This window comes from Arachis ipaensis, chromosome B07 (genome assembly GCF_000816755.2).
Source record: "Arachis ipaensis cultivar K30076 chromosome B07, Araip1.1, whole genome shotgun sequence".
Taxonomy (NCBI): domain Eukaryota; kingdom Viridiplantae; phylum Streptophyta; class Magnoliopsida; order Fabales; family Fabaceae; genus Arachis; species Arachis ipaensis.
This window is the reverse complement of record NC_029791.2, coordinates 544,571-568,335: the sequence shown is the minus strand read 5'-3', so window position 1 is coordinate 568,335 and position 23,765 is coordinate 544,571. Positions and strand designations below refer to the sequence as shown.

The 23,765-nt window shown below is 37.3% G+C and overlaps 3 protein-coding genes and 1 long non-coding RNA gene across 4 annotated transcripts; 3 read left to right on the top strand and 1 right to left on the bottom strand.

Moving 5' to 3' along the window:
• Positions 457–2,367, top strand: LOC107609373 (fasciclin-like arabinogalactan protein 7; the record flags this gene model as incomplete). The annotated part of the gene is given in 2 exon segments (XM_016311318.2): positions 457–473; positions 1,301–2,367. A coding segment is annotated over 1 exon segment (777 nt). The 3' UTR covers positions 2,147–2,367.
• Positions 3,074–8,650, top strand: LOC107609222 (fimbrin-5). The gene is made up of 15 exons (XM_016311098.2): positions 3,074–3,285; positions 3,373–3,515; positions 3,623–3,793; positions 4,038–4,276; positions 4,376–4,547; positions 4,657–4,695; positions 4,869–4,937; positions 5,051–5,167; positions 5,571–5,779; positions 6,092–6,247; positions 6,342–6,541; positions 6,786–6,943; positions 7,216–7,312; positions 7,474–7,565; positions 8,101–8,650. Exons 2-15 carry the CDS (start codon positions 3,429–3,431, stop codon positions 8,275–8,277), a joined length of 1,983 nt encoding a protein of 660 aa, XP_016166584.1. The 5' UTR covers positions 3,074–3,285; positions 3,373–3,428; the 3' UTR covers positions 8,278–8,650.
• LOC107609175 (TBC1 domain family member 2A) lies at positions 9,661–13,018 on the bottom strand. The gene is made up of 7 exons (XM_016311032.2): positions 11,986–13,018; positions 11,218–11,334; positions 10,670–10,848; positions 10,494–10,587; positions 10,339–10,416; positions 10,109–10,210; positions 9,661–10,025 (listed from the first exon to the last, which is right to left on the bottom strand). The coding sequence occupies exons 1-7, from the start codon at positions 12,466–12,468 to the stop codon at positions 9,891–9,893; spliced, it is 1,188 nt and encodes a 395-aa protein (XP_016166518.1). The 5' UTR covers positions 12,469–13,018; the 3' UTR covers positions 9,661–9,890.
• LOC110264767 lies at positions 12,833–13,139 on the top strand. The gene is made up of 2 exons (XR_002350942.1): positions 12,833–12,947; positions 13,017–13,139. It is a non-coding gene; the product is annotated as an uncharacterized LOC110264767 (long non-coding RNA).

Below are 23,765 nucleotides of genomic sequence, written 5' to 3'. Positions count from 1 at the left end.
AAAAGATCAGAAAAAATGAGTATCATTAAACCATTTTTAGTTTTATTACTACATTAGAAATTTAACTATTTGCACAAGTACTGTCTCCTATTAAATATTATATTAGTATTTGCGTGGAGATGATAAATTGGGAGTTAGGAGAAATTGAAGAAAGAGAGAGAATTAGAATGGTGGGGTAGAGTGCAAGGTTGGTCTTTGATGGATTAAATAAGTAATTAGTTGAAATCGATTTGGAAAGCCCACCATACAACAACACAACACACTTCAAGTTCAAGAGCTTTTCCAGACAAGCATTTTTATTTCCCATTAAATCAAACTAATAATATTAATTATTAAAAATAAATACAACCCAAGTGAAGAAGAATCACTCATTCCCATACCATCTTTATATACTCTCTCTCCATTCTCTCATCTCTTCATCCTTCACATTCTCCATCTCTCTCTCCTTCTCTCTCTGAATTCCTCTTGTTCAGGTCTGTGTTCTTCAATCTCAATCTCCTTTTATCTTTGCTACTTTTTCTTGTGTCATTCAAGGGGTGATTTGGTGCAAAGTTTTGATTTTTCTTGCTTTTTGGTATGTGCTTATCACTTTTGTTTTGCATGGTTGCTTCAGATTTGGGATCAGCTTGACTAGATCTGTCTCATTTCATTTCTAGGGTTGATTGATGTAATAGTAATGTGGGTGAGAACTGTGTGTCATTGTGAAAATGTGTACTTGACTGGTCTAACTCTTACCGCATGTTACTACTATATTTGACTTGCTTTTATGGATAATGTGGCAACTTTATGGGGAAAATGAACTGGTAACTTATGTCATATACAGTATAACATTAAACAAAAAGTTTAACATCCATTTCTTTAGGTGTCTGATCTTGAATTCAGCATTTCAAAGTTTGGTCTTTCTCTGAGACTGTGCCAGGTGGAGTTAGAATTTGAGTGAAGCAAAAGGAACATATTTTTAAGTGCTTATTCATCTCCTTCAACTCAATTTCTCAGAATTTTCATATATTACTCTGATCTAGTGATCTGCATTCGCTTTTGCTAACTTTGGCAATCCTCTCTTGATCTATTTTTCTTTTGTTGGGTGCTTTTGATTAATTCTTGCAAGATCTGTGTCTTTAGATTTAACTAGATTGTAAACAAGTGTTCAATTTATCTTGGGTTAGGAATTTATAGATTTAGCATTGGATTTGGATCTCATTTAATTTGTTCCTTGCATTACTTAAATTGGTCAGAGAAGAATGTGTTTTAGTTTTACATTTGAGATCTAATATAACACTATGGAGCTATTTTTCCTCAGGAATTTGGAGAAGCTGGTGATAATTGCAAGGTAATTAAGGAAACACATACACTTGGGTGCCAAGAAAAGATGGAATTTTCCATGTTTTTCATTCTAAGCAATACCCTGCTGCTGCTGAGTTCTTCAGCATTTGGCAAAACAGTTAGCCCTCCAGCTCCGACCCCGACCCCAACTCCGGCGCCGGCCCCAGCACCAGACTATGTGAACCTGACAGAGCTTCTAACCGTTGCGGGTCCATTCCACACATTCCTCAACTACCTTGAATCCACCAAAGTGCTTGACACATTCCAAAACCAAGCCAACAACACTGAAGAAGGAATCACAATCTTTGTCCCAAAAGACAGCAACTTCGCATCAAAGAAGAAGACCCTATCAAACCTCACACAAGAGCAGTTGAAGCAAGTGATCCTCTTCCATGCACTGCCACATTTCTACTCTCTTGCTGAGTTCAAGAACCTTAGCGAAACCTCAACTCCCACATTTGCAGGTGGAGATTACACATTGAACTTCACGGATGACTCTGGAACCGTTCTCATCAATTCAGGTTGGGCAAAGACAAAGGTAACAAGTGCTGTTCATGCCACAGATCCTGTTGCAGTATACGAAGTTGACAAGGTGCTTCTTCCTGAGGCCATCTTTGGAACTGATATTCCCCCTACTCCTGCACCTGCACCAGCCCCAGCTGTTGCACCGGCAGCAGATTCGCCAACTGAACACAGTGCTGATAGCAAAGCTTCATCTCCATCATCATCTCAGCCTGATGGATCCTCTGCTGCCAAGACCATCATCAGCCATGGGGGCTCCCTTGTCCTTGCCACTTTTGGTGTGGTGATGATGCTCTTGTAAGGGCCAAGGGGGGTGTGCCCTCCATTTGATTTCATTGAATATTTAATTTTTAGATGATTATTATTATCTACCTATGGTGGTGTGCAAATTGTCTTTCATTTGAATATCCAATTTTTTTCTGAACATACAAGTGTTATTCATATTCTTCTTCTTCAATACATGTATGTGTATGACTGAGGATGTGATTGATTTTTACTATAATACTATTTTTTTGTTCCTTTTATTGGCTTCACTAAGCTTGGATAATGATATTAAGTGAAGAGTCCTCCTAATAATGTTTTTAGAATGTGAAAATTTAGGTAAAATCGACTTCACGTAAAGTTCATATTTAAGAGCCGTTAGATGAAAATTTAGTCAAATCAGTCAGAAATTTTACGTGAAGTCGACTTCACCTGAGTTTTCACATTCTAAAAAGGTGAAAACTCAGGGAAGTCGACTTCACGTGAAGTTGATATCTGAGAGTCGTTAGATGAAAATTTAGTCAAATCAGTCAAATCATCTAATGGCTCTTAGGTATTAACTTCATGTGAAGTCGACTGGACCTGTTTAATTAGGTCATTCATCCAATACGCTCTTGTTCACGCAAATGGTACCGTGAGCCTCTCCTTCTCACGAGGTTGGCTATGCTACGCGCCTTCATCTGCTTCTTAATATGGTGATGTATTGTTGACTTTGAAAATATTTTATTTCAGAATTTAATTGGATGATTCTCTTTTAACATAACTTGTAAGGTAAAAAATCTAATGAAATTAATAATTACGACATACATAATGAAAATTCATCCAAACTAGTTTAAAGGGTAAGCAATATGAATGTGATTTTTTAGAGAAAGTGAAAGATAAATAATGAATAGAAGCAAATAAAATGACGCCAAATGTCAATGATGGTTTAAATATTGGCAAGTGAGAAAGGAAATTAACGAACCAACAAAGGCATTCTAATTTCCTTGGTGTTCGCGGGTCCTATCGCCACCACGTTATTTACTCTCAACCCCTCTCTCTCTTTTTCTCTGTCTCTGTCTCTGTCTCTGTTTTACTCTCTCTCTCTCTCTTTCTCTTTCTTTCTTTCTTTCAAGCTTCACGCAGAAACGATGAATTCGCCTTCCTTCATTCCTTCGCTTCTTTTTCTCACTCTATAAGGTACGCCTTCTTCATTTCCCATCTCACTGTTGGATCGCTGCGATTATATCTGAAAATGTGATTTCTTCATCTCGCGTCTTGCCACAGTGTTCTTCTCCCTCGTCTTCCAACTGTTTCATCATTTTCCCCAACCCACTTTGAACATGTCTAGCTACGTCGGTGTCGTTGTTTCTGACCAGGAGCTTCAGAGCCATTTCACACAAGTCGAACTCAGATCCCTCAAATCCAAGGTAAGTCTTTCATCATCATCATCATCAAAATCATCATCCTTATCATTATTATCATCATCGTCATCGTCCTATTTTCCTATCCACCTGAAACATGGAATGCCTTATAGTTTGTATCAGCAAGGACTCAATCAGGACGTGTTACCGTTGGAGATTTGCCATCTATTTTTAAAGGTTTAAAGGCTTTCAATGAATTGTTCGACGAAAATGAGATTAAGGCTATCTTGGCAGAGTCACATGACAACATGGACCAAGAAATTGATTTTGAGGGCTTCCTTAGGGTTAGTTTTCTTCTTTTTTTCGGCTACATCATGTAGTTTTGGTTCTGTCTCAATGTGTGTGCAATGTGCAATTTCGTGCTCAAATTGCTTATTCGTGTGAGTGAATGCACCTAATGTAACATTGCAGTTTTGTGTACATCTGAATAAGCATTGAGCAGATATTTCTATATTGTTTCTAAGTAATTTTGTATGTGTTTAAGTGTATAATGGACCTAGAAGCTTATTCAGTGACATCAAATGGCAGGCACATATGAACTTGCATGCCCGAGCAACTGCAAAAGAGGGTGGTCCGAAAAGTTCTTCTTCATTTTTGAAGGCAGCTACAACAACTGTTCATCATGCCATTAATGAATCTGAGAGAGCTTCGTATGTGCAACATATTAATGGCTACTTGGCTGAAGACAAATTTCTGAAGCAGTTTCTTCCAATTGATCCAGCATCAGATCAGTTGTTTGATCTTGCAAAAGATGGAGTGCTTCTCTGGTATGTGTTCTGGATCCAACCTGAGCTCAAACTTTTGAAACTTGTTCACCAGTGTTTCAATTTCGTTGATTTGATTTGCTGTTTATTTTACTGCTGCAGCAAGCTTATAAATGTTGCCGTCCCTGGGACCATTGATGAACGAGCCATTAACACAAAAAAGGTTCTCAATCCATGGGAGAGAAATGAGAACCACACCCTTGCCCTCAATTCAGCAAAGGCTATTGGATGCACAGTGGTTAATATTGGTACCCAAGATTTAGTAGAAGGAAGAGTAGGTTCATTCTTCCTTATATTTCACTTTTCTCCCTCTGCAATTTTTGTTTTCTGAGTTGACTGACTTTAACTCCTTTTTTTAAATGTCCTTTTTGGTTATCTTGTAGCCACATCTGGTACTTGGTCTGATTTCACAAATAATTAAGGTAGGGTATTGAAACCTAGCCTCTTCCATATTCTTATAATATGCGTTTCCACAAGAAGAATAGCACCAGTATGGTTTCAGTTGTGCTCTGCTAAGCTTGGAAATTTACTAATGCTATTATTTTTTCTGCCCTCCTTTTTCTTTCTTTGTCTTTTACTGTGGTGGCAATATTAGATTCAAATGTTGGCTGATCTCAATCTCAAGAAAACTCCTCAACTTCTGGAATTATTGGAAGATGACAAGGTGATATATTTGATAATCTTGTTCCTTTTCTAATTATTTACAAGTGCCATGGTTACTTCCCCTTTACATCTATCAGAAATAAACCTCCTTATTGTGTTGGTACATTTTGGCAGGATGTGGAGGAACTTATCAGCTTACCACCTGAAAAGGTTTTATTGAAATGGATGAATTTCCACTTGAAAAAAGCTGGATATGAGAAACAGGTTACTAACTTCTCTTCTGATGTAAAGGTAAGGCTTGTTCTTTATCTTTTGATTGCTGGCTTGCTCCATGGAATTTTTTTATTTGCTTTTATATGGATCCTGCATTCTGTGAAGCAAAATCATTTGGTGGACAAAATATTGTGGCTCACATTTCTTATGACGACATTTTGTTTTGGGACACGGTATATTTTCATGTATATTTTAAATTTGTTAGGAAACAGTTGACCTTCTTGTTATGTTATTCTTGGCCTTGAAAAGCATATAGTAACATTCAAAGAAAATTCCCTATGCTATCCTACACCATGCTTTTTACTGAGCCATTGCAGCTAAATTTTGATCAACATGGCAGATATTTTGGTATGCATGAGCAGAATAAAATACGGTTCTTAGTTGAGCAAGTCTATTATATCTGACAGTCTTCTGTTTACAGGATGGTGAGGCTTATGCTTGTTTGCTTAATGCTCTTGCCCCGGAATTGGCAGGCCCTGCTATTGCTGCAAATGATCCAACAGAAAGGGCTAAAGTCATTCTTGAGCAGGCAGAGAAATTAGATTGCAAGACGTACCTCACTCCAAAAGACATAGTGGAGGGGTCACCTAATCTGAATCTTGCATTTGTTGCTCAGATATTCCAGCATAGGTATGGTTAGTTTTAAGAGGTTGTGATTGGCAGGGACTACAATAGCTTTTGTATTTATTTGTTCATGAATATCCTTAACTAGACCACTGCATAATGTTATTGCCTTCTTTTAATTGTTTCAAGTAGAGTATTCAGGTGCATCCAATGAAGGTTATAGTCCGGTCCATTTTACCCAAAAATGACTGCACTAAAACTATTAAAATAAATAAAAAAGGAACCATGAAATTTATGCTTATATCATTTGCAGCTGTTTATGTTTGATGGCTGTCTTTCCATTTATTTAAAATCCAAACATCACTTCTACTTCTTCAGGAATGGTCTTAATGCTGACACCACGAAAACGTCCTATGCTGAGATGATGACTGATGATGATCAGACATCTCGGGAAGAAAGATGCTTCAGAATGTGGATTAACAGTCTTGGAATTGCTACTCATGTCAATAATCTATTTGAGGATATCAGAAATGGGTAAGATTCCATTATCAATCTCCTACATACTTTGCTTCTTCCTTTTTTTCTTTTCTGTTCATTTCCACGTATTTCTTCATTTTCTTTTCTGCAGATGGGTTTTACTAGAAGTTCTGGATAAGGTTTCACCTGGGTCTGTCAATTGGAAGCAGGCAACGAAGCCTCCTATACAGATGCCATTTCGAAAAGTTGAGAACTGCAATCAAGTTATAAAGATTGGGAAGGAGCTGAACTTTTCTTTAGTGAATGTTGCTGGCAATGATATTGTGCAGGGGAATAAGAAGCTCTTACTAGGTCTGATCCATTTTAAAAGTTACTTGGATTCTGTTTTTCTTCATTCCTTGAATATCTTGTTGGATAAATGCATTGATTTTGCTGCTGCTGCTTTTTTTTCAATCTGCCAACTGAAGTATAACCACTGGTTGGGGGAGGGGTTGAGGGTGTTAGGATGTGGTAATGTTGCTTTGTTATTATTTTGTTTATTCATGCCCATCTATATCTTAGGGATAATCATCTCCTCCTCCTCTCTGTTCCACAGCCTTTTTGTGGCAGCTGATGAGGTTTACCATGCTTCAACTTCTGAAAAATTTGAGATCGCACTCCCAAGGTAAAGAGATTACCGATGCTGATATTCTGAACTGGGCAAACAATAAAGTGAAAAAGGCAAAAAGAACTTCACAAATGGACAGTTTCAAGGTAATCAACCAAATATTTGAGTTATAAGTTATCAATATTTTATCATGCGTATATTGTAAGCTGACTCTCAATCTTTTTAATTTAAGGTTAGTGTTAAAGAATTGTGTGTGGAATAAATATAATTAAAAAGACTGTTCAATGTTTATGACAATGGAAGTCATAAGTCATGACAGTTCCTTCGATGTTAAATTGCAACTTTAGCTTTATTGTGATTAATATTTGTGTCAAATACTTTTTTTTTCTTTTTTTTTTTTCCGCTTTTTTCCTATCAGGATAAAAATCTTTCCAATGGTATCTTCTTCCTTGATCTTCTCACTGCTGTGGAGCCAAGGGTGGTCAACTGGAGTCTTGTTACTAAAGGGGAGACTGGTATGTCAACTTTGCCCATGGTCAAGAAACTGAGGCTAGCTATTAGTTTACAACTACTTTTTTTGTTCGGCATTATATTGAACTATGGTGATGTTATGTGATGTGAATACAATATCTTACAACAAACTGTAGTGCTCAAATTACCGTTGCTTGAATTGCAGATGAAGATAAGAAGATGAATGCAACATATATAATCAGTGTTGCCCGAAAACTTGGGTGTTCCATTTACCTGTTACCTGAAGACATAATAGAGGTAATATTAACAAGGCAACTACTCCAATGAAGATGTCAAAAATATCTTCTCATGATGATCTTTATTTAAAAAGTATAACTTATTTGTTTGGCCACACTTTAAATAAAAGTAACACTTTTATAACATATAAAAATCAAACCCTACAACTTATCATCCAATAGTTAAAATAAAATATCTTTACATGATGACAATCATGAAATCTTTATTGGAGTAGCCACCTATTAAAAATGTTTCAATTAAGTTTAGTACTAGCTTTGCTAGCGTTATAAGTCAATTTCCATGATTTTATCCACTGTGGTAAATGTTGTTTAAAGCAATACCAAGTTTTCTCTAATATATGATAGACCACAAGTCGGTATTGAGAGGGCTTCTTAGTTTAAATCATTGCTTAAGATGATTGGTTAAAGACCAAAACTAGACCTTTGGTCAAATGTTATGTAAATAGGGTTTTCAATCCTTAGTTAAATAGTGTATCAATTCTTAGTTGCTTAGCTGGATTCGTCTGGGTTGCTTATTTCGTGTTTGCACTTGGCAGGTCAACCAGAAGATGATACTAATTTTAACTGCTAGCATCATGTATTGGAGCCTGCAGAAACATTATGAAACTATCACCCCAGAGGCTACTTCACCTGAAGCTGGAGAAAACCAGACAAACACAGATTTAGCTAATGAGGTGTCCGATTTAGCCATTGATGATAATACAGCTTCATAAAATGCCAGCTCTTAGAAACCGCTGCTGACGTTGAAGAAAGACGCAGCCCTTTAAAAGATTGAAGTAAAACATACTCTATAGAATGAGTAAAAAAGATAAATTCATTTTTGTTTATAGAACCAAGGGAAATGCCATCCTGTAAATTTTCTCGTTTAGACCTTTTTAGTACTTAGCTACATTCTTTCATGAAAATAACATGCAATTTTTCCCAATAACAAGGTGGGAGGGAGGCATCGTTTTATTCTCCAATTGAGAGCTTTTTCTTTGTAGACAAGTTTGGTAGCCGAGGTTTCTCTTCATGTATGCACTGAGAAACATGTTTTAATCGAATGATTTGAACTTCTGATTATGTATTTCATTTTGGTGTATGCTATTTCGTGACCATGTTTGCCAACTTTCCCTATTTTTTTCAAATAAGTATGTTATAGTTTTCTTAATTCGATACTCTATAATTGGATATCGCCATTACAATTGTGATATTAGACTTATTTCTTGTAACTCCAAAATTGAAGATCAATTTTTGTAAGATATAACCGTTGATCTTGTAGTATAATTCACCCGTGGAAGTAACATGCTCCTTTTTAAGTACTATATTTTATCCCAAATGATTTACAAAATTTATAAACGTAGCAGGCCAATAGTTTCAGAAAAAAGATTGAGAGATGCACCAAATGGATTGCTTACATAAATGTCAACAGAAATTAAATGCTCGGATAGTTATTAGCTATCAAATAAGTATCGATCGTTCTTCATTGCCAGCATGGCTGAAACCGGCAACATCTCACCTTAAAAAGATAAATCTTCATCTCATAATTTTTGTTGAAAAATAATTCACAAATAAATTCTCTAAAGTGATCTGATATATGTATAATAAGGGCATTTATATTTCCTTATATTTCCTAAATGCATCGTATTTTTGCTTGTTGCCCTCGGATGTTGAGATAGTGAGTAAAGATTTTCCAAAACCTTTACACTTCAAAATTACAAACCACCACTTCATTATTATTATTATTATTATTTTTGTTTCCACGATCCCCCAATCCGACAGGCCAAGGATTAATCCGTCGCGATACTGAGCTCCATTTAAGGATTTGTTGCTGGCCAACAGGTTGCTACATGCACAAGGCAAAATTCGAACTCCGGACACTTGCTCATCATACACCCAATTCCTCTCTATTACACTTAAAATAAAATGTCGTTAAAAAAAAAGCAACATGTGTAGTTTTGATATACCTCAAAAGGTATGAATGTAACTTACCGTCATTATTAAGATTATTATTTAGTTAGAAAATATCAAGCACTCAGTAAGATACTAAGATCCAGCTAACAAAAGTTAGACTGAGCAGGTGCAAATGCCTCTTTAATAATGTAAATCCAGGGCAATGAAATAACACAATGTCCTAAATTGACATTTATTCACATTATAACAGTAACAGTTAAGTTATTAAGGTATTTAAATTTACAATTCTGACCTACAATACAAGCATCCTGAAAACAAGAGGGCTAGACCATGCCAACAAGAACTTAAGAGAGGCAGCAGACCCTATTATGATAGGATGGTTCAAACATTTCTCATATTAACTTAGACCGGAACACAAATACAATGGCGAATACTATTTATCCTCCATTTTAAACGACTCTAACCGTCTGATTCTTTCATCAAGCTCCTTCATCACTTCGGGTTCTTGCTTCTTCCTTTGCTTTGATATCGTATTGGTTGTCATGGAACCTATCTTGTCAAATGCCACCTGAGAAGTGCAAGCAAAATAACAATCATCAAAAGACAAAATGATATCTAATGAAGGAAAGCCGATGGCAAAAGCTGTCATACGGTTAGCAAATCGTCTGGATCAAATAGGTGATGAGTAGTCCTTTGCAGAATATTGATTACTTCGCCAACATGATGGGTTAGAAGTAACTCATCTTCCTTCATCTGCACTTAGAGGTTTAAAATTATTGAAACATCTCTTTGATGAAGTATTGTCTAGTGCATACTCTTTTATGTTTTTGAATGGATGAATAAGAAACCAATAAAGAACAAAAAGGCTGCACAATATGTACCTTAAATATTGCTAAGGCGACATTAAACATAACCTGAGCCCCTTCATAGAAGATAACGTCCCACACTCGGAGAGTCGTCTGTTTCATGGAACAAATATTAATATTGGGGGGAACAGAACACTTCAATGCATAAACTGAGTGCATATTGTTCTCACCTCAGAAGGTAGGCTCTTTGAAAAGAGGCAAAGGAACCACTCAGTGGTCACAAGGGAAACATCAAATTCCAAAGATTCCAAATGAGATGCTATCCTGCATTTCCATATTTTCAGAAGATACTTGCAAGTTGCAAACAAGCATATGATACACTAATTAATTAATGAAAGTTTAATACCTTGGGCACTTTTTAGTGAGTAAATCTTTAAAAACTCTCTGTTCAACATGGCATCCTGATAAGTTGTTTGTGTAACAATCACTAACCAGGACATTTTCTAACAAAACAGCAAGCATCCAAAATGCTTCTTCTTCTGTCTTCATTACAAGCAACAACAGTGCTGCAACGTAATTTAATCCCTGAGGAAATAATATTCACTAGTCAATAATTAAGAAAATATGTTCAGAGGTATGTATTTACAATTTTTCTTCTTTATAAGCCACATACTATTGATGATTTTAATTTTCACTTATAAAAAATGTATTTTAGGTACAACACAGAAGCTTCAATTTTGAAAAAGAGAATAAGCATCATGCAAGTTACTAATTCTTAAAAATTTGACTTCTAATGCCAGGAGAAGAATAGATCAAACGAATAAATGAAGCCAGACAAAAACAGTTACTCCTCAAAGATAGTTAGTATCAAATTCTAAGTTGTTATCAGAACTTTCTCTTCTGTATGAGGGGGAAAATAATTCAGAATAAGAAGGAATAGCAGGTCAAATCCACCTGACAATATCCAACATCAGAATCGCGGAAAGAATAAACAACAAGAACACGTCTAAGAGCAGCATGTCCCTCGGGAGTGTCCAACCATGGATGGCCAGGAAAGGTCCGTGGCAGATCCTGTACAGATGCATGAAGAATTATTAGAGAAAGGGAGATATAATCAGCAATTTTAACATGCATAAATTAAAAATTCCAATTTTTCTGAACTAACATCAATTACAATAACCATTTGAACGGTCGCATTAAACACCCTAACTTCCCTTTAGACCTTTACAAAATGTAAGACCCTACGCAAAGCTGATGCATATTCTTCAAACTGTACTGAATATCACACAAGTTCCCCTCTTTTCCTGCTCAGCATATACTCACAGCTGCATTTTAGCTCAACTGAATTCATACACTAAAGATCATGTAAACTCTCTGCAGAAGCCCAAGCTAATGTATCACACAATAATGCAAGGTTATAGATATACAGCTTACAAATGCTTTAGTTATTACAGATCTTTCTTGATTTTCCCCTCTTATCCAAACAAACCAGCAGCAAGATTTGTCCAAAAATCTTTCCATATGGCACACAATGTAAATTCTAGAATCTAGACAAAGCAATTCCTCCATCAAATTCAAGGAATTCTTTCCTCCGACATTGTATAATTTTCTTATCATCCCAAAGAAAGCCAACAAGGGTCTCAAACTAAAGAAAACTTGTATGAATCAAAACTAAAGTCAACTGAATGATGATGATAAAATGAGCAAGGATGAACAACTCACATGATCAATCTGTCTGGTAGCTGGGGTAACTTTGCCCTCAACTGCCTTGGTGAGATCATCATAATAGCTATCAGGCACAGTGGATTTTTTCTTTGCAGCACCAGACAATGAAAACCAAACCTTAGGCCTAAGAACTGGGGGTATCCCCTTCCTAATGATCTTCTTCAGAGTGAGGGCATTGGCCAGAGCTGAGAATGTCAACGAAGATTTGAGAGCATTCCCTTGTCCTATGACGGTGTGAAGATACCAATTTGCCCCTTTGCTGGCTTCCAATGCCCACCATACCCTACCCTGCTGCCTCACCTTCTCCCTCACCTCATTCATCACATTCACATCATCCACATTCCCTTCCACTGTGAACCCATAAAGGTCTTGGAATTTCACAGTCAGATTTGCCCTCCTTGAATGGATGCTTGGCCTCAAAACTGCAACTTGAGATTGGTATTCAAAGGCAAGGTCTATTTTGCCTTTTGCTCCATACATCTTCTTCTCTTTTTTTCCTCAGATCAACCAAGACGATGGGGCGAAAAGAGGGGAACAATGTTTCTGAGACAACAATATCTTTGTTTTGAATAGGAAAAGATTGGGACCTCGTCAAATAAAAGAAAAATAATGCCCTACTAGTCTGAAACCATGAAATGGTCCAGCTTGGGGACCTTGATGCTAGAGATTAGGTGAATAGAGGCTCCAAATTTGTCAGAATATAAAAATGGGGGTGCAACAAGATTCAAAATTTACAACATCAACAAACACTTTTGCATAATCAGAAAACTTCAGCTGGAATCTCTTCTGAAACTGATAAATTAATATACACGAAAGAAAAAAAAAAAACTTGAATTGTGAAGAGATAATATTGGGAGTGATGAGACCCACAAAAAAAAAATGAAAAATGAAAAATAAAATAAAATATAACAAAACAAGGGAAAGCCCAGAAAAAAACTAGATCTTGTAAGAGAGAGAGAGTTGCTAAGAAAAGAAATGGATTAAAAAGAGAAAAAGGTGGTGAAATGTAGGGAGAGTGTAAGAAAGAGGAGAGAGAGAGAGAGAAGGGTGGCTGAGTTGTGAGCTGTTTGCTTTCTGTTGTGGTGGTGCCTTCCGCTGCTCTCTGCTCTGCTGTTGGTGTTACTCTTACCCAATTCTTTTCTTTTCTTTTTTCTTCTTTTTTGTTTCGCCAACACAATTATAGTTTCTTTTTCTAGATTTTGACTTGAGTAAATATTTCATTCACATTTCTTAATTCATGAAAATAACCTTCACCACGTGTGAATTGCCCCATACGCCCTTCATATAATTATCTACTCATTATTTCACATATAAAATAAAATTTCTTTAAAGTTAATAAATATTTTTCAATCTTAAAATCTATCTACTATATTCTAAAACTTTAATTATAGATTGAAATATTGAATTGATTAAAAAATATAACTATTTTAAAACAACAATATGCATATGCATGTATTAAATATATATAATACGTTGAAGATTATTTAGCCTACATAACGTGCAGAGGATTACTTCAACATATAATAGTACCAGCAAAACCGAAATTTCGCTTCTCCAGTGAGGTTTCAATTTTTTCAAATAAACCATAATCATTGCTAATGCTACCACTTATTATTAGGCACTATAATTGGTAAATGCAAAAAGAGAGAAGGGCAAATTGACAAAGGAGAAAAGTTAGGACGCGTCTCTTTGTTGATATATTTTTCAATTTTTGCAATAATATAGTTTTGTACCCACAAAATGTTTGTTTTCATTTGGTGGGCCCACCCTTTCACTCGTGCCAAATGGAAGAAATCACGTGTGCCATGTTGTTCCAAAAACTAAAATCAAACCAGGGATAAGGTTAACGGTTAACACTTAACACCTCTGGTGGACTCGTGATCCTTGTGAGATGGGCAGGCTTATTTCTTGGCCCGGGCCGGTTGCCTTCATGCCCATGCATGTGGGTCCCAGTCAGCCGTCTTCAAGCGCTTCATCTACATCCGTCACTCACAAGATGACAAGAGGTCTAACTTCTAAAGCTAGTTTAATTTAATCAACTACTATTCTCTTCATCATCTATATCTTCACACACTACACTACAATCAACATCAAAATATTTTACTTTACTTTTTTCTTTAATTTTACTTTATGAGTAAATTAAACGATAGTATCCACACATAATTTACAAAAGTATTATTTCAAGTTTTGCTTAAAATACCATTTTTCGTATTGTACAAATTATTTAGGAGTGGGAGATGCAGTGGTTAGGAATACAACCCTTCTATTTAAGTGGTGGTAGAGATCTTCGAAAGAAGATTGTTCTTTATGGAAGAGAGTAGTATGCTCTTATAATAACATGAATCTTTCTGCGATGCTGTGTGGTTGGCCTGTTCCTACAAGAGGGGATCCTTAGAAAGATATCTGTCAGCTTCAGATCAGGGAGCCACAAATCAGAAAAAAAATGATAAGAGGCTTATCTATGGATATAGGGAATGGCAGAATAATCAAGTTCTGGGAGGATGTCTAATTACCTGGTGGAAGGTTGAAAGAGATATTTCCAAGACTTTTCTCGGTCTCAAACCTCACAGGATCTGTTATAGGGAAATGCAGATTTTGTAATGGGCTAGAATGGATTTGGAGTTTCCAGTAGAGGAGAGAATTATTTTAGTGGGAGTTGGAGCTTTTACACCAACTCCATGAAGTCTTGTAGTCAGTAAGAATAACAACTGAGAGGGAGGACATGGTGGTCTGAAAATATGATAAAACTGGTATTTTTATTACTAACTCCTTTGTACAGGTGATGCAGGAAGCAGCTCTCCCGGAAGAAATTACAAGCTATAGTTTCACTAATGCCATTTGGAGGGGTTTCGTCCCGCCAAGGGTTGAGTTATTTGTTTGGTTTGTATTGGTTGAAAGGGTGAATACTAAGGAGAGACTATGCAAATTAGGTGTCATTGACCAGCATAATAATATGTGTGTTTTATGCTGTAAGTCTGTTGAGTCTGCTTCTCATCTATTTATTGGCTGTGAAATCACTTGGCAAGTGTGGTGTGCATGGCTATTCGCTCTTGGAAGGACGTGGACTATGCCGGGTACACTAAAACAACACTTTGAGAGTTGGACACATGCTACACAAAGAAAGATTGAGAGGAGGTGGTGGTTGGTTGGAATTTTTGCTGTTATCTGGCAATTTGGCTAGAAAAAAATGGTAGAATTTTCAATAATCACAGCTCAGGGGTGGTGGAGATAATAAACAGATCCTTTATGCTTTATGACGAGTGGCTTAGTGGTGGACCTCTTGGTTGTTGATGGTAATGCCGAAGATGACTAGAGGGTAATTTACTCTTGAGTTGAGGATGTCGGTTTGTACATTGAGTAGCCTGTTACTTACTTTCTATTGCTCCACCTTATTGTGTTGAGTACTTTTTACTTCAAAAAAAAAATATATAATCTTCACAAAAATATATTACTAATTTTCTTTTGACTAAATTTAGGTTTTTTTTTTTTGTGACTGAACATAACACAAAGAAAAAAGACCTAAGAAAAAGAGTAATACTCCTCTCTAATAATAATGTCTAAATTATTAGGAGGTAGTAACCACTCTAGATACACCTCCTTGTTTAAAACAGCAGTCTTAGCCATTAAATCAGCCGCTCTGTTTGCTGTTCGCTGGATGAGCACTAAAGTAGCTGTCCAATTGCGCTGGAGCATCTCTTTGATTTTGTCAAGCAGATCAGAGTCATTCCTAATCATGCTGGTTGTGCCTCGCGAAACAAGAAGAAACGCATCAAGATTATCAGTTTCACATATGACCTATTTGCACTCGCAATCCCAAGCCATAACAAGCCCTCTCCAAATAGCATGAAGCTCACAACAGAGAACACTAAAAAGAGGTATACTGGCAGAACAACCTTTTATCCAAATTCTCATGCTGTCTCTAATAATACATCCAAAGCCAGCTAATTGTTCACTTAGTTAAACATACTGCTCGAGATTTCTCTAATGTTGTTATCAACCAAAAACATATTATTCCTTCTTCTTTGAAATATAACTGAGAATCACCTCCAATAAATGTCTGTAAAGTGGACTAAATTTAGGTTTACTAGTAGAAAAATTACATTTATGTAAAATTAACTTAATCTCTTAAAAGTTTCTACCATCAGTCTAAAGCTAGTGTCTTTGGTTTGTGAAATTAATCTTTGAAAAATATTTAATTTGTTTCATTCATTTAGTCTCTAAGAATATTTATTCTCACTTGTTTATTTGTTTGATTTTTATTTTTAAAAATTCATTAATCTAGATGTGCCAGTCACGTTTTGTTGGATTCAATTATGTAATGATACGTATATTTTTTTTTCATCAGTGAAGAAAATGCAAATGTAATAACTTTTCCCAACAGAGAAGACTAGAGTTTAGAGATTTTTCTGTGCTTCGGTTAACATATCAGAAAACTTATTATTACTACTTCGAATTAAAAGTTTTCATGACATTATAAGTTGATAATGATGATAATGTCCTAATATAAAGAAAAATCTTACAATTTATACTCGTAAGGTAAATGGACTTTTTTTGGCCATACAGATAAAAAAATGACCTCTTTGAAAAGCATGATTAAAATAATTAAAAGCCATTTATGTATCCGGTTGTCAATGAGTGAGGTGCCATGATGAACAAAGATGACTATTTCTGGTGGAGTGGTGGGGCTATGGCAGTAGAAAACAGCTGAATGTTATAACACACACGTGTTGGCACCTACCCCCTTCTTATTGCTATGTTTCATAAATATAGATATTGTTGTAGAGCTAAAGCAAAGGCATACCGTACCTTACATTTATAATTTATACTCTCTTGAAAAGAATAGAATATATAGTATCTGATTAATGTGTATATATATAACATACATATAGTTCAATCTTCGTTTTCTTTGTGGATCTAGATCGTATTGGTTGGTGGCTGAGGGAGATAGCGTAGTCTTTAATTAATATCCTCTTCCTTTTATCGGTGTAGTAGTGTATATACCTAATCTATTATTAGGGTAAGGTATGGCATGATATATCATAAAATTTTGTATATATTTTGTATAATCTATTTAATAGTATTTTTTATTTTTAACAATAGCGTAGATGTGCTGCGAATGATATTCGTAATGGTTTGGAAAGCAGCATTTGTAGATCTGCATCATTTTGTGGTAGTAGCTTAATTACTAGAGAAATTAAATTAAACCGATGATGTTGACAAGTTGACAACCATCCACTATAGAACATGCTACACCTCAGATATATGCGCCTTCGAATTCAAATTTCACTTAGTGAAATGCATGTATGATGTGCTCACAATATTAATAATTTAATATTATATTATTGAAGTGAGTTTAAGCCTTAACCAATTGCCCAAGCCCAAAAGTCAGCTACTTCTCTTACACTTCATGTTTGTTTGCCTTTGCCATATGCATGGACATCGTTATACTTTAGAATTTCTACATATTAAACTCATTCATATAGGCCACATTTATTCAGTTCAATCTGTGCATATTTAATATTGGAAAAAATATAGGTAGATAATGAGAATACTAAATAACGTGAACAATAGATATGTCGGATGTTCAATTTAATAGGTATGTGATAAACCCCAATTTGACGGTTTATCTTGTATTGAATTTAGAGTATTTTGATAACTTTCTCTCACATTTGACCTATGAATTAGCATAGTTTTATAATCTCTCCCGTAGTTGTGCTTAAGTGTAAAAACATGCCTTTTAAGCCTTATTTTGATGAATTCTAATTCCTCTTTGATTCCACAAGATGCCTTGATGTGTTTGCTAGTAATTCCAGGGTTGAAATAGGCTAGGCATGGATTAAAGAAGTAAGGAAGGAAGCATACAAGTGGAGAGAAGCATAAAAAGCCAAAGAAGCAGAATCGGCCATGTACGCGCACGCGCACAAGGCGCTCACGCGTACGTTGCAGATTGGCCGAGGGCGCGCACGCGTACCGTGCGTGCACGCGCCGCAGTCCACATGTGACCTCATTAGAGCAACACGTGCCTGGCGATTTTGGAGGGTTTCTGAACCCAATTTTGGCGCCAAAATGCTGATAGAGAGGAATAAAAGGATCAAGGATGAAAGGGAATCATAAATTCAATTCATACTTAGACTTTAGTTCATTAGTTTTAGTTTAGAGCTAGTTTTAGAGAGAGAAGCTCTCACTTCTCTCTAGGATTAGGAATTAGGGTTAGATTAGGATCTCATAGTTCTAGGTTTAATTCAAGTCTCCTTCTACTTCTACCTCCAATTGATGATTGCTACACTTTGGTTCTTCTTTCTATCCCTATTCTCTTGTTGTAATTCCTCATATTTTATTTCTAGGTTTTGTAATTGAGATACTCTTGTTCTTTTATTTTCCTTTCAATAATGCAATTTGAGGTAATTCATGATAATTGTGATTTCCTTGATTGTTGTTGTTAATTCTTTGTATTCAATTGTAGTTAGAATTCATTCTTGTTGTGATTTACTATGCTCTTCTTTTGTACCTTCCAAGTGTTTGATAAAATGCTTGGTTGGATTTTAGTGTAAGTTTTGTTCCTCTTGGTCTAGGTAGAGTAATTAGTGACTCTTGAGTTATCTAATCCCTTTTTTGTTGATTGATAATTAGAAGTTGCTAATTGATTTGAATGCCTCTAAAACTAGTCTTTCCTTTAGGAGTTGATTAGGACTTGAGGAATCAAATTGATTCATCCACTTGATTTCCCTCCATGGTTAGAGGTTAACTAAGTGGGAGCAATGGATAATTTGTTATCATAATTGAGGAAGATAATTAGGATAGGACTTCTAATTCTTATATCTTACCAAGAGCTTTGTTAGTTGTTAGTTTATTTTCTTTGCCATTTACATTTCTTGTCTAAATTCTCAAAAAACCCAAAATACCTCATAACCAGTAACAAGACAATTTATTGCATTCCTAGGGAGGACGACCCGAGGTTCAATACTTCGGTTTATAAATTTTAGGGGTTTGTACTTGTGACAAACAACTTTTTGTATGAAAGGATTATTGTTTGGTTTAGAAACTATACTTTACAACGAGATTTCATTAGTGAATTTCTAAACCATCAAAAATCCAATCATCAAAATGGCGCCGTTGCCGGGGAGTGCAATGGTGTTATGTTATTGGTTATTGTATATATGTGAATAGTGTGAATAGACTTGTTTTCTTTTTGTTAGTTTTATTTTGTTTTTCTACCATGAATTCTCACTTTGGCTATGAGTGTGATTACAATTATGTTGTAGGTGATGGGAACTCCAATGAGAATGTGTATCAAGGATGGGATAATCAAAGATGGGAGGAACCTCAAGGAATTGATCACTCCTATTGGCAACAACCTCCGGATACTTATAGGTATAGCTCTCATCCTATTACATGTCAATTCAATGGCTATGGTGAATCTCCTTGTGATTTTCAATCACCACCACCATATATCTATAACCCCTACCTTCAACATGAACCTCAACCATACTCACAAGCCCTTCCATACCAAACACCTTCCTATGATCCATATCTACCATATGACCAACCACCTTTACCATATCTTTATGACCACTATGAGCAAGAACCTTTAGAACAACCACAACCCTACCAAGATTATCCCCAAGAACCACCTCAATGCACACCATCCCCACAATTTTACCAAGAGGAACCACTTTCCTACCATGAACTCCCTCTCCAAAATGATGAATCTTCCTATCCACCCCAAGCCCCAATAGACGATTCTCTCACTTTGTTACTTCAAGGGCAAGAAGCCATGAAGAGGGATACACTTGAGTTCGTGACCAATCTGACCAAGGTGGTGCATGCCTTAGCCCACCAATGTTTGAATACTCAAGTTTCCCCCTACCCATGTGAAAAGCCAAAGGAAGAGCAAAGCATGAAGAAGATATCAGATAATCCGGTGGAAAAGGAGGAATCGATGGTAATAGAACAATTGGAGAGACCCACGGTTATTAAAACAAAGGAGCAAGTGGTTCAAAACTTAAGAGATGTGGAACCTCTATGTGAATTTCAACAACCTCCGGAGCATATCAAGATCGAAGAATATGGGGAGGCTAATCAAGAAATGAATGCAATCATGGAGGAATTTCTATTTACATTCAATTACCCCTCCATTGGGATAACAAAAGAGTGTGCACAACCACCTATACCCTTGGTGTACATTGAAATTCAAAAATATGAAGAGGTTGATCAAGAAATGGACTTACTCATGGATGAATTCCTTTCCAAAATTGAATCATCTCTCATTGGGCAAGAAATCAAATATCTTGAAGACAACACCAAGCCAAGCAAAGGGAAAAAGGTTGAAATTGGAGAAATTTGTCAAGAGGTGGAAATATACAAAAAGGAGCACAAGGAAGTAGACCTTGCATTGTCTAAGTGTGGGGAAGTCACCCTTCCCAAGTTACCATCCAATACAACATTCAAGCGGGTAAAATCTCTATCTCTAAGATTTACTTTCTCACTTGAATACGGTTTAATTGAAAATGATGGACAACTTAGAGCTCTTTGTGGAATTAAAAGTAAGAATGAGTTGTGTAGTGGTTGGGAATTTGGTATAAAGCTCACTAAGGTCAAAGCTTCAAGGTATAAGGATGATGATGGGACAAGAATTACCTTGTATGGATCTAGAAGAGAGCATTGGTGGAATAAAGAGAATTCTATGTGTAGACCACACTTATGTCAACCACCCATACGGAGAACTCATGGAACTCAACTCACGGATGGGTGTGAAGATAAGATATGGGATCCCGGTTCGCCACATGACAACCAACCATGGGAACTCATATCTTGGGTTGAACTTTGCCCAAGCTTGATAAAGAAGGTTAGAAATTCTGTCAACCAATTGAGAAGCAAAGATCCTTGGAGATTCAAGGATGAGTACAAGCATAAGCCACCATGACAATAAGCTTCTCAATAAGTCCAACTTAAGGACTTAAACTAAAAGTGATAGGTGGGAGACACCCCACCATGGTAAACTCTTCCCAATCTCTTTTAGTTTTGTGAAATAAGTGGTTTGAGTTACCATTGTAGGTACACTTCATATAGATTTGTTTGCATACCTAGATTGTTAGCATAGTCATAAGTATGTTGTGTTAGTAGTAGATGAATAACATCATATTGCATGTTTTGTGAATTGCATGATAGTTAATTGAATAAAGAGTTGTGAGCATTATAGGGAACACCTGGGCAAAACCTTCATGCTCAAAAAAAAGGGGGAAAAGACGCGCGCGCACGATGTATGCGCACGCGCCCCTGAGCGGATGCACCATCACCCCTAAACTCCAGAGAGTTGGGCCTCTCTTAGGCCAACGTTGTGCCTCGAGCCCAACTCGTCTTACGCGGATGCGCACTTGCCGCGTGCGCGCCCATATACGAAAAGGAGGGAATGCACGCGAGCGCGCACAGCACGCTTGCGCGCACTATGATAAACTACCCACGTACGCGGAAGCGCACTTGCCGCGTACGCGTCAACCGGCTGATGCCACAATTCCAGGCCACTTTCCAGAGAGTTAGGCCTCTGCTGGGCCTACTCTGAGCCTCCAGCCCAACTACCTGTACGCGTGCGCGCACTGTACGCGTAATGAGATGGATCTGGTTCTCCTTGTTTTGAATGTGATTTTAGGTTGGTTCGTAAAATAGTTTGTGAACCTTCCATGTTTTCTTCTCGTGTCATTTAGTGTAGTATAGATCCTTGTAGGCGGTCACTACGGTATGACCATTGGTTTTGTCCTTTACCCTCCTCCGGTGTCTACACCCGAGCGGTGTATGAGACAGCCTAGTTAGCCCCCTTTATTTGTAGGAATGGGAGGTACTGTGTCGGTTAGTTTCAGTTGTACAGGTAACCCTAGAGTTTTTTCACTCACCATCCGTTCTGCATCACCCGCTTCTAGTAGACGGTTCAGAACCGGAGGAATCAGTTCACACGTTTTTCGTAGGGAAACCCGAAACACAACGGGCTTAGGTATTGGGTACATCGAAGACCATTCGGTTAGTGCACGGATTCACGGAGTATCAGTTTCCAGTACACCACCTATCGTTGGAGACGGACGACTACCCGTGTTTACAGTAGTCCTTACACGGCTGTGACATTACGGAGGAGATATCGTCAGAGTCACTAGTACTGGAGAGATGGGGAATCGACTTGGCTTAGGTTCCATCCTGCCTTCTTCAACGTCATCTTAAGGAATTGGGTACTCTACAACTACAGAGGGTTTAGGGATAGTTGTTTCAGGTTTGGGTTGAGATCCTACGCACATAACTACCTTGCGGAGTGTAGTAACCCCTTCTGATCAGAGAAGAGTCATAAGTCAAAGCAGAAGGCTATTAAACCCTTCGCTTCGAGTGTTATTTCCAACCCTTTGAAATATCCCAGCCACCTTCCATCGTTGACTAAAAGAGAAAGATAAAGTAAGTTGCCTAAGAATCGTATCAAGAACATTCCTTCGCCCCATCTCCCACACCTCACAAAAGAAAAGAACCTCCTTCACCGATACCGAAAAGGAAATAGGCTGTAGGACTTTTCGCCCTATCTTATATCTGTTTATTCGTGTATCGTACTTCGTTTCTTTCGTACAAGTCCTATATTCTACATGCTATTTGTTAGTATTACACTTGGTTCATTCTTGTCTTTTGTATCGGCATTTGGTTCATTAGTTACAAGTTATTTTAGTGTTAAGAATGAGTAATTCGTTGTTTTAGTAGTATGATACTTTTTTACCAATTTCTCCCAATCTACATGCATCTTCAATTCACCAATTTCTCTAATTACCCAATCTTTTTCACCTAATCACCATACTACTATATATTCGAGTTATTTTCTCCTCAACACTAGTTCGTATCTTATGTACAAGTGTTACTAACCACGTTTAGGCCTTTCAGCTTTCCTTTGCCTTTAATCGGGTTTAAGCGTTACCTTAACTTTCTCCCTTATCTAAAGAACCTTTAACCCGTCGTAAGACCGAATTTTAACCTGCAAGGGCCTATCGTTGTATCGTATTTTGTCGTTCTAACGTTGTAGTTAATTCGTACCGTTGTTACTCTATAGTAGATCGTTGTGTTTAACGTATATCTCGTTGAGTCTTAATCGTATGTTATCTGTTCATTTGTTTATCTCTTATCCGTGTTTGCCTCGTGAATAGTACGGATCTTAGGAGATTGGTGTAGGATCGATGGATTGTCGTTAATAAAGATAGATTGGATTGTACGTTTTAAAGTTAAGCTTGATTGATTGTCTTTTGATTGTCATTATTTTTTAATTGCTTTTATCTCAACCTCGTCCTTGGACCCCCGCTCGTTTTGACTTTTTTTACCTTCACCCTTACCCCGTTCATCTTTGGTTCTCTGTGTAACTCGTCCCGCGGCGGCGTCCACCACCGCCGTCCCCGCCTCATCGCCAGCGTCGTCCCCCTCACACGACCCCACTCTCTCCCGTCTCCCGCTCTCTACTCTTCTCCCGCTCCCTACTTCCCCCACCTCATCGTCCCATCTCTACCCCGTCGCTCTCCCTCTCTCCTCAGCGGCCACCGCGGCTGCCACCAACTCCAAAACCCCCCCGCCACTCCTCTCCTTCTTCTTCCCCCACCCCCACACACCACGTGACGACGCGTTCGGGTAGCGCGTAATTCCAATAGGCGCTAAAACTTAACCACGCCCGCGCGTGGCACGCGCAGGCGCATGTAATTTCTTTAACCCCTGGATGCGCACGCGCGGTATCCGCGAATGCGTATTTACCTTTTTTACCCATCCCCGCGCAC

What these genes read in the sequence shown, in the direction of transcription:
- LOC107609222 (XM_016311098.2), top strand. Translation starts at nt 3,429, where the DNA reads ATGTCTAGCTACGTCGGTGTCGTTGTTTCTGACCAGGAGCTTCAGAGC. An exon ending in AAGATTTAGTAGAAGGAAGA is followed by an intron (nt 4,548 to 4,656) that starts GTAGGTTCATTC and finishes GTTATCTTGTAG; the next exon opens with CCACATCTGGTACTTGGTCT. An exon ending in GCTCAGATATTCCAGCATAG is followed by an intron (nt 5,780 to 6,091) that starts GTATGGTTAGTT and finishes CTACTTCTTCAG; the next exon opens with GAATGGTCTTAATGCTGACA.
- LOC107609175 (XM_016311032.2), bottom strand. Translation starts at nt 12,468, where the DNA reads ATGTATGGAGCAAAAGGCAAAATAGACCTTGCCTTTGAATACCAATCT. An exon ending in CTCACTAAAAAGTGCCCAAG is followed by an intron (nt 10,588 to 10,669) that starts GTATTAAACTTT and finishes ATGGAAATGCAG; the next exon opens with GATAGCATCTCATTTGGAAT. An exon ending in TCGCCTTAGCAATATTTAAG is followed by an intron (nt 10,211 to 10,338) that starts GTACATATTGTG and finishes CTCTAAGTGCAG; the next exon opens with ATGAAGGAAGATGAGTTACT.